Source organism: Macrobrachium nipponense, chromosome 14 (assembly GCF_015104395.2).
Source record: "Macrobrachium nipponense isolate FS-2020 chromosome 14, ASM1510439v2, whole genome shotgun sequence".
Lineage (NCBI taxonomy): Eukaryota > Metazoa > Arthropoda > Malacostraca > Decapoda > Palaemonidae > Macrobrachium > Macrobrachium nipponense.
The window spans coordinates 31,916,204-31,927,461 of record NC_087207.1 but is presented as its reverse complement, the minus strand read 5'-3'; the positions used below and the strand labels follow the sequence as shown (position 1 = coordinate 31,927,461).

General features: G+C 33.8%; 1 protein-coding gene across 1 annotated transcript in view; it reads left to right on the top strand.

Annotated features, from left to right (window-relative positions):
* Positions 1–10,429, top strand: part of LOC135226190 (lysosomal acid glucosylceramidase-like) — a 32,284-nt gene extending 21,855 nt beyond the window's left edge. The window contains exons 8-13 of the mRNA XM_064265634.1: positions 3,829–4,066; positions 4,701–4,845; positions 5,752–5,828; positions 6,930–7,040; positions 8,605–8,774; positions 10,279–10,429. Of these exons, the coding sequence (XP_064121704.1) occupies positions 3,829–4,066; positions 4,701–4,845; positions 5,752–5,828; positions 6,930–7,040; positions 8,605–8,774; positions 10,279–10,378 (841 nt within the window). The 3' untranslated portion in view covers positions 10,379–10,429. The remainder of the gene's footprint in view (positions 1–3,828; positions 4,067–4,700; positions 4,846–5,751; positions 5,829–6,929; positions 7,041–8,604; positions 8,775–10,278) is intronic.
* Positions 10,430–11,258: the final 829 nt, after the last annotated feature.

Below are 11,258 nucleotides of genomic sequence, written 5' to 3'. Positions count from 1 at the left end.
TTTGGGAAGTCGTAAGAAGCGAGAATGGTTCCCGTTGAACTGAAGCTCAACTGGTTCATGTAAGTAAGATAAAGCCCTTGTGATAAATTTGTAATCATTAATGGCACTACACCTACGTCGAGTCGTCGATCCCTGCTACGTAAGAAATGAATGAATCCTCCGTCACAGATTACACCATTTGCCGTTGGTTCAATTCTGAGATGATTAGGTTGAATAACTGAACTGTTTGATGCCTAGAAACGAGATGGGAACACCCTAACCTGAACAGTCAAACTGTTATCAGAAATAAACAAGTGAATCTCATTCGATCTAACAGTGAAGACAAATTTTATAAAGGGTTATTATACCTAGAACTTATTACATCCTAACCTTACTTAACTTGACCCAACCTTGGAGCCTCTGGTCTGGCACTGCTCTGCCACCTCCCTAGAGTAATTGACTTATGGTGGAAACTACCTTTGAGGCACTGTACTTGGTTACATTATAGGATTCTGATTCAGGGATACTCTCTCATACGAGATGAAGAGATGGAGAGGGAAGAGGAATTTCAGATTAGATCCAAAAACAGAGGCTGGATGAAAAGCGAAGGAAGAACAAATACATAGGGTCAAATCACCTACAAGATCAAGAAGTGAAGAAAGTTGCAAATAAATATGAACAAAAAAATCGCTATTGCAAGAGGACAGGATCATGTCGGAATTCTGCCAGAAAAAATTTATAAGAGTTGATATAATAAGGCCGAGAAAAATTTAGCCAAAAAAAAGCTTTTCAACTGTTTTGCCTTCAAATTCTTCAATTTCTCTTTTCAGATGAATATCTTTAAACTCAAACAATTTGGGCGCAGTGGATTTTTATGCCTTTTCGATAAACAAATTTCATATTTGGTAGTGTCATTCATATCAGTATATATCGTACATGCCTAGACCTATGTATGCAGGTATACAAGACGCACACTTATACATAAACCAAAATATGAGTTGGCGTGGAAAAAATAGGGAACTGTGAGAGCAACTAGCTTCATGGAGCAGAATGGTAGCGCTTCACTAATTCTGTATTACGGACGAATGAGCTTCGAGGATAACTGTAGTAAGGAGGTCGAAGTGGGACTCTTAATATTCATAAGATGTTGAAAGCCAATAGTAATGAGCACTTATGAAACCTGGCGAATAAGCGGGAAATGTTAATGAGCAGCGAACGTCAGTGCAAGGAGGATAATGGGGATAAATGGTCTCATGGTACCAGGTGAATTTGTTAGCTTTAAAAATGATCGCCAGGAGAGCTGGTATAGTGATTAGTGTCGTGGAATACCACTTAGATGTCGCGGGTTCGCGTCCCCCACGGGTCGATAACAAATCTCTGGTTCTGCAGCGTGATCAGTTACTGCTGCGGTGTGGGGTCTGTGGTGGGAGGTTGAAACCAACATACTTTGGAAATTTGAGTTTCAAGTCAATGGCCTCTTTGATGTGCTTGTTTCATGTGAATAGGTTTCATCTACTATGTGATGATAATAACAATAATATCAATAATAATAATTAATGCTAATAATTACGAATTAATGATCCAGGGTTGGGGAGGAACAAATTTCGATGAAATCACTAATTGATTGATTGAGTGGGTAATTGGTTAGGACGAGCGACCTGCGTACAATATCAATGGTCATGAACATCATTTTCTTATTGGATTGGATATTTCGGTTGTGAATACAATTTTTCTGGTGGAGAAGGACATTAGTCAGTGAGAAATATTGTTAAGGAAGGTTTGAATTGTTTTGAGGAATATTTGATGAAACGAGCTTAATGGCACGTGTTACGCTGCGCAGGGACTCGACAGTCACCTACCCTACCCCGCCTCACCAGGGGCGGACAAACAGGTTTGCAGGAGGAGGGTGGATGATCCATATCTCACCTATCCTCCCGATCCCCCACCACCTATCCCAGGGCGGATAAACAAGAAAGATCCACTCGGATTTTATTAATAAGGGAGATATATATAATTAGGACAGAGAGTAACTTAAAAGGATGAGATATAAACAATATGCTAAAATGATCACTATAGTTATATAGTTACATAAACACATATTTCAGTACTATAGTAGATTCATATCAAGCGTGCATCTGATGTCTAGGCAAGTCCCTTACGACGCTCCTGATTGACTTTTGATAAGCCAATCACAGGGCTGGAAACTCCCAGTCTCTCTCGAGAGTTCGCATAGGTAGGATCTATGTTCCACCTCTCCTGAGGGATAATTTTGACAGATGTATCCCTCAGGAGAGATGGAACACAGATCCTACCCATGTGAACTCTTGAGAGAGACTGGGAGTTTCCAGCCCTGTGATTGGCTTATCAAAAGTCAATCAGGAGCGTCGTAAGGGACTGGCCTAGACATCAGATGCATGGTTGATGTGAATCTACTATAGAACCTAGGTTGATTTAATGAAGAGATTGGAAAAGTAGAGAAGATCCGAGAAAACAGTAAAAAGGGTAGAAAAGAGGAGAAAAATAGGGAAGGCTGAAAAAAAATTTAAATAAAGATGGACCAAGAGGAAAATCAGATAAAGGGTCTAGCAATACACGAGACGTGAAGGCATTGCCACCATCAATACGAAAGGCTGGCACAACAGCCGGTTTGCTTCATAAAGTAGTAGATTTGGCGTAAGTTCTACGAAGTAAAACTGTCGGATGATTGAGCGGTTTCATAGGGATTTCGGCGGGCACTTTCACGCAACTGCGCAAAGTAACTTTGATTTTCTTTGAAATTGTTTTACCGTATGGTAAGACGTAAGTACTTAAACACTCAAATCTATGTCCTGTATATACAGCCCCCCCCACACACAATACTATATATATATATATATATATAATATATATATATATATATATATATATATATATATATATATATATATATATAGTATATATAACCAGAAAATCAGCAGGGACCACTTAGCAGAGTCACACTGAGTAGATGAAGGAAGGCAGGAAACACACAAGAATTTGACATTAAGGCATGATTTATTCCGACGTTTCGCAATACATTATTGCATCCTCAAGGAATTCTACAATAGATGTATATAAAATGATTTTTAAAAACTTTTGAAAAATTATAGTTATAGATAACAATTACTTTTAATTTTATCATTTTTTGATAATTTTCAACTATTATTTCTTTATATCTATTGTAGAATTACTTGAGGATGCGATAATGTATTGCGAAACTGTCATAATGTCAAATTCCTGTGTGTTTTCCTGCCTGCCTTCATCTATTTCAGTATATATACGTATATATTATATTATATTATATATATACTATAATATTATATTATATTTACTATATATTTATATGGATACATATACATATATAATATAAAGATATATAACACACACACACACCACACACACACACACATATATATATATTATATATATATAATAATAATATAATATATATATATATACTATATATATAATATATTATTATATATATATATATACATTAATATATATATATATATATATATATTATATATATATATATATATATATAGATATGGGCATGTATATACACGTACATACACATACACACACACACGCACACGCACGCACACACACACACACACATATATTATATTATTTACTATATATAGATTTGATCTATTTGTGCATTTATGGACTGAAGATCGCCGAATCTTTATGCATGATTAATCTAGGACTACAAACAGCATGACGAGCGGGACATAATCCTTAGGTAGGCCTATGTGGAAAAAATCAAATTACGACCTACTTCCAGCATTCTCGTTCTGACAGAGACTCTGCCATTCACTTACTCAGGTTCCTGGACAGTTACTCGGCAAACAACGTCTCCATCTGGGGTCTCACTGCGCAGAACGAGCCTAGAAATGGATATGTGCCCGGGTTCTTCTTCAACTGCATGGGGTGGACTGCCGATCAGCAGAGAAAGTGGATCGCCGAGAACCTGGGACCGACCTTGGAAGCCAATGGCTACGGAGATGTTGTGCTTATGATCATGGATGACCAAAGGCTCGATTTGCCTGAGTGGGCTCAAACCGTGCGTTAGATTTTATTTATTTATCTGTTTTTTGTTTTGTTGCAAAGAGTACTTGCACAGGCAACCAAATGCCTTATCGTGTCGAGGCTTGAATAAGAGGTGAGGCTTAGAAGGTAATATTGACCTTTGCCGACAACAGAAGATATTAATAAATATCAAAATTTCGAATGAACCGTCCTAAATTTCATGTCAAGTATTCAAATAATGATAAGTCAGAATTCTATGCTATTCAATCAATCACTGAAACAGGATGACAGGATGAAGTAATATTTCTATCATTCTAAAATCTATAAAGGTCATTAATAGATAACACTTAAGCTCTGACAATTTCCTTAAGTTTGCAAATGGGTAACTATCTTGCGGCGGGATATCGGTTTATACGTACTAGGCCGAACATGCTCCACGTTTTTCAAGTGTTTTAGGTGCCTGTGGACAAATGTCTTGGGCAGTATGTGTCCTAAACCCAACTTTCCTTGAGGTTTAGTGGCCATGTGCTAAAAGGAACGGCCGCAAGCAAGGGTCTTTTGCTTTAAAAGTCTCCAAAGTCAATTTCCTGGAAGCATAAACAACTGTATATCATTTAGTGAAGTCGGGCAAAATCATATCTTTAATTTCCTTTCGCCCTTATCACCAGGTTCTCAACGATCCAATTGCGGCCCAGTATGTCGACGGGATTGCTTTACATTGGTATATGGATCAGTATTTCGAACCCGGACGCCTAACTAGTACCCATGAACTGTATCCGGACTATTTCATTCTGGGGACTGAAGCCTGTGAAGGTATTGGATGATTTTGTGCCCATGGGAGTATCCAGCGCGCATTGTGAAACCATAGCAAATTCTTCAAGTCTTTATTTTTCTCAATGCATACACGTAGCCAATCAATTATATATATATATATATATATATATATATATATATATATACATATATATATATATATATATATATATATATATATATATATATATATTTAATACACATACACACACACACACACACACACACACACACACACAACAAAAATATATATCTATATATATATATATATATATATATATATATATATATAATATATATAGTATAAGTACATGAAATTAGAGAAAATATTCAACCTTTTGAGTATCCGATTCATTAAATGTACTATTTGATCTAAAATCGTCACTGGTTTCGTATTTGGAAGACAGAAGAAGAAAGTGATTTCATGGTATTCTTTATAGCACTACTATGGTTGATACTTGACTTCCTTATGTATCTATATATATATAGTATATATATATATATATATATATATATAAGTATATATATAGATATATGTATATAATATATATATATTATATATATATATATATATATATATATATTTTACTGGACTTCCTGTGTGTGTTTTATATATATATATATATATATATATATATATATATAATATCTATATAATATATATATATATATATATATAATATAGTATATATATATATATACAGGAAGTCCAAGTATCACCATAGTAGTGCTAAGAATACCATGAAATCACTTTCTTCTTCTGTCTTCCAAAATACGAAACCAGTGACGCTTTTAGATCAAATAGTACATTTAATGAATCGGATCCTCAAAAGGTTGACTATTTTCTAAATTTCTAAACTATCAAAGATGAAGCAATTCTTCGTTTTTGTTTTTTTTTTATTCCAGGCAATGGAATATACAAGAAGCCAATCATGCTTGGATCTTGGGAGAGGCTGGAAAGTTATGCTCACGATATTATTGTCGTAAGTATTTTAGGAAGTGTTCCATGCTAAATAATGGTTGTGGATAAGGCGATATTGCAAAAATGACAGGGATTATAAAAGTAGTTCTCGTAGAAAAACAATGAATTAAACGATAATGAAGAAACTACATCAACAAATGTCTACTTGTGATAAAATAAAAATATCACGATTTATGATATTTCGGGAATACGAAAAAGTAGAAATATAGATGGAAGCAAAACGACATTAAAAACTGCACAACAAAAAGGACAACAGTAATCTAGGAATTGAAGCACAAAATTTTTAAAAACTGCACAACAACAACAACAAAAACAACAATAATCTAGAAATGGAATCACAACAGTTTTAAAAATTGCACAACCAAAAGATCAACAGTAATATAGAAATGGAAGAAAAAAAATACACAACAGAAAGAACTGCAATAATCTAGAAATGGAAACACTCAGTTGTTTACTGGTGATGTTGCAGGAAAGTCTGAGTAAACAATTATTTACCTGAGAGCTTTCAAGAGTCTGCACAGCTCTCGTCTTCAGCCTTTCCGGATTCACGTATGATCAGTTATTACAGTAAAAGAAATCAGCAGACAGTAACACGCAAAATATTGAGATACATTCCTACCTCAAATCACGATCGAAGCCATGATCGTTTGGCTAAGAGATAATAATAATAATAATAATATAATAATAATAATAATAATAATAATAATAATAATAATAAATAATCATAATAATAATAATCAATAATAAAAATCATATTGAGAAACCAAACATGTAAATGAACAAATATTAAAAGATAAATCTGTACAGATTTATCTTTAAATATATGGATATATACATAAATGTGGATCTGTTTCCCCATTTCAAGACTCATCCTACTATAATAATAATAATAATAATAATAATAATAATAATAATAATAATAATAATAATAATAATAATAATAATAATACTTTGATATACCAGAAGTTTCTATTTACAGAAAAAACATAATAACATGCTTTTATATTACAGTGCAAATAAAATAACACCATTATTGATAATAACAATACAGACTACTACTACATAACTTGCTGACTAACCCTGTATCTTAACCCATCACCAGGACATGAACCACTGGGTGACAGGTTGGACCGACTGGAACATAGCCCTCGACACTGGAGGTGGTCCCAACTGGAGTGAAAATTTCGTCGACTCCCCAATCATTGTCAATAAGGTAAAGGACACAGAACAGTTATTGCCTTTGTTACTTTGATCAGGTAAAGGACATTAATCAGGTTTTCATTGGGTAGAGAACAGAAAACAGTTCTTATTTCTTTAGCCACGTTGATCAGGTAAAGGACATTAATCAGTTTTCATTTTTTGCGGACTTTCATTTGGTAGAGAACAGAAAACAGTTCTTATTTCCTTAGCCATGTTGATCAGGTAAAGGACATTAATCAGGTTTCATTTTTTGCGGACTTTCATTTGGTAGAGAACAGAAAACAGTTCTTATTTCCTTAGCCACGTTGATCAGGTAAAGGACATTAATCAGGTCTCATTTTTTGTGGACTTTCATTGGGTAGAGAACAGGAAACAGTTCTTATTTCTTTAGCCACGTTGATCAGGTAAAGGAAATTAATCAGGTTGCATTTTTTTGTGAACTTCTATTTGGTAGTAAACAGAAAACACTTCTTATTTCTTTAGCCACGTTGATCAGGAAAAGGACATTAACAAGGTTTCATTTTTTTGTGAACTTCTATTTGGTAGAAAACAGAAAACAGTTCTTAGTTTCTTAGCCACGTTGATCAGGTAAAGGGCAAAAAAGAAAAAAAGCTCATATTTCTTGTCCCCCCTTGATAAAGAGAAAAAAAAACAGCTCCTATTCTGATCCTAGTTTGATTAAGTAAGGTGCAATAACCAGTTCCAGTTACAAATGACACTTTGTTGAAGTAAGAGTCATGGAAAATAAACAGCTCCTATTTTTGTAAATACTTTGATCAAGTAGCGGCATTAACCAGCTCCTGTCGCTTTTATAACCTTGACTAAGTAAGCGATAATAAATGGATCCTATTTTTTTTATTATTGTTACTTTGGCTTCTTAATGAATAAGAAGCAACTCTTACTTCTTTTATTGCTTTGATTAGGTAAAGAACAATAGACAGACTCAACTGTTTATGACACTCTGATATATACGAGTAAAAGCGAAACTTTAAGAGAAATGGCATGGAATGCTTATTTATGAACCTTAAAATGGGATGAATTCAAGAATAATTCTATGTTCTAGAGAAGAATCACAGGGAAATTTATTTCGCATGCTCAGTGATCACATTCATTATTCATATCCAACTCTGTGAAAAAGCAAAGCTTAGGGGTGGACCTAAACTCTTGTATTTCCATTGAGGAGTCAGAGATGTGTATTTCTGGTGATAGAAGTTCATTCTCGACGTGGTTCGGAAATCACGTAAAGCCGTAGGTCCCGTTGCTGAATAACCACTGGTTCCATTCAACGTGAAAACACCATACAAAAAACAAACAATATAAACTCTTATATTAACGCAAGTGGATCGGAATTCGGAGTGCTAACAGAAAGATATCGATTCTTCCTCCTAAATCTGTAAGAATAATAAAACAATAATTATGTCTTATAAGTCTCGCTTCTTTTAATACTCGGCGACTTTTGGTAGGCCATATAGGACACCAGTGTTACAACCAGAGGCATACAAACATACATAAGTAGTTTACCAAAAATTCACATGGAAAATATTCCCTAAAATCCAATTCTCTCTATTATATTTCAGACATCAGACGAATTTTACAAGAACCCGATGTTCTACGCAATGGGTCACTTCTCCAAATTCGTCAAAGAAGGGGCACTAAGAATACATATGATTTCCCAGGACCCACAAGGACTCGAAGCCACAGCTTTTCAGAATCCAGATCTGACAAAGGTCATTGTTATTCTAAATAGGTAAGGCACATGTGATATTTGGCGATTTTTCGTTTAATCTGTAGTTGTTTTTCTGTATGAAGATAGTTGTGAGAGGCAATTATATTCTAGATAAACGAATTAATAAGTATATAGATAAAAGCGAGAAAAGGAAAAGAGGAGCTTATAAAAAACAAGTAAATAATGAGCTGAAGTTTCTTCGGCGCAATCGAGTTTTCTGTACAGCGTACAATGCAGTATGCGATTCTCGATGTGCTGTAATATGAAAATCTCAGTCACGACCGGGTAGCGCTCAGTTGCTCCTCAGATGCGTCGGCGGTGCCAGACACACGTTCCATGGCTAAATTTAACCTTAAATAAAACAAACTCTACTGAGGCTAGAGGGTTGAAATTTGGCAATTTAGATGATTGGAGGTGAATGATCAACATACCAACCAATTTGCAGCCCTCTAGCATCAGTAGTTTTTTAGATCAGAGAGAGAGATTTGAATTTACATTGACTTGCATCATTTATTGTTGCTTATCAGTATTTCAACTTTTTCTATAGTATCATCATTAGTATTATGAATATGAATAAGCAAAGAAAAAGGAAAAAAATATATACAAAAGAAATGGCATAATTATATCCTGAAAGAAAGATGATGAAAATAAGTTCAGGAATAAAATTTCATGATAATATTACTACAATATAAAATAATTATCCTAATTTGCCTTACTTCTTTTACTTATGTCTTTCTGTTAAATGCATTTTATTACTGAAGAAAGATATATTTCAGCTTGTCACAAATTATCTCATGCTTCTGCCAAATCAGCCTTATAAAAGACTTACTTACAGTTCATGGAATAAAGAGATGAAAATGTTGTAGGCACCAGACAGACAAATTTGAAGTCCCAATGTAATATATTATAATCTACCATTCATGTTTTCAGCATAACAATCAACATATAGGAAAACACATGATTCAATTACGCATTTTCTATAATGTTGTTGAATATATTCATAGTTTGTAAAAAAAAAAAAAAAAAAAAAAAAAAAAAAAAAAAAAGGCGTGATCCGACCTTCCACTTACTTTTGGCGCTTGCTAAAATCTATGGTCAAATAGAGCGTTGTTTCATCAACGAAAATTAAAATAAGATACGCTATATTTTATCAGAAATAATTGTTCTGTACTGCTTAACACACACATTATTTATTTTTTACTTTTTCATTCTGAAAAATAAATCATAAATATCCTATCCTAAAGTTCTTGTAAATTGAACTCAACGCGAAACATCTTTGCCAGAATTTTTTTAGGCTTTTCCATAGGGCTTTCCTACGCCCTCCCCCCCCTCCCCCCCCCCCCCCCCCCCCCCCCCCGCGCCCCACCCCACAAACAACAACATCAACAACAAAGTAGCTTGTAGGTTTACTCCCTGAGTAAGCAAAATGTGATAGCGATAATTCAAATTATTTTGCTTCGAAATATTCTTAACGATTCTATTTTAAGCAATCTCTAAAAAGAACGCGATCTATTTTTTTTTTTAGGTCTAAGAGAGCATTCAAAGTGAATGTAAAAGTGAAAAGTAGAGGAATCATGTCTTTATCAGTTGGTCCACGATCACTGCACACCGCCATCTTTAAGTGAACAAAAGAAGGTCTAGCAAAAGAGATGGTGATAACTTACGGTAATGCTCGTATAAATGTGGACGAATAAGCTCAAGGAGAATATTTATCAAAATTCTAGGTAGTGATTGTAGTCTCAGAGATTCAATAAAGCAATTAAAACACAGCTTTATTATTTTCCTCTTATGTGCAAAACAAATGATGGAATAAATGTTTTATCTAAACAGAACAGCATTGAAAGAAAAACGTTCACTAAGATTTAGGTGATAAATATTCATACCGCATGACACTTGCATACGTATGGTTTTTAATTCAGATATATCTTCTATAATTTATAGATTATACATTGCATATTATAGAAACTAAATACGTATGTAGCAATATATGCAATTATGCATGTAGTAATATGTGTACAAATTACATGCAAATTCGGGGAAATCAAGTTCAGGTCATGAATTCTTTGTCGACGGGATATGATACCTTTGCAAAGAAACGCAAATTAAGCCTGTATTAATCAAAATATATAATGATTTTATAAACTGACCACACTTTGCTGTTATCTCTGTCTATCTTCCTATTTACACACATATACATTGTATATATATATATATATATATATATATATATATATATATATATATATATATATGTATATATATATTTCCATACCTCCTAATGGTCAAACTGGTTCACACCCGAAAGGAATTAAAAATAATAAGTGTATTTGCCCTGATCAAGACAGATGTACCCTTTGAATCTAAGTTATTCCCAAGATAAAGTAAGGAATTCAATATTGGCTTGTGTTTGTGGCCTAGTATTTGAAACTACGGTATGAAAAGTGAAATGTGTATAAATGTGGAGTGTATATATATATGGTTATATATATATATATATATATTATA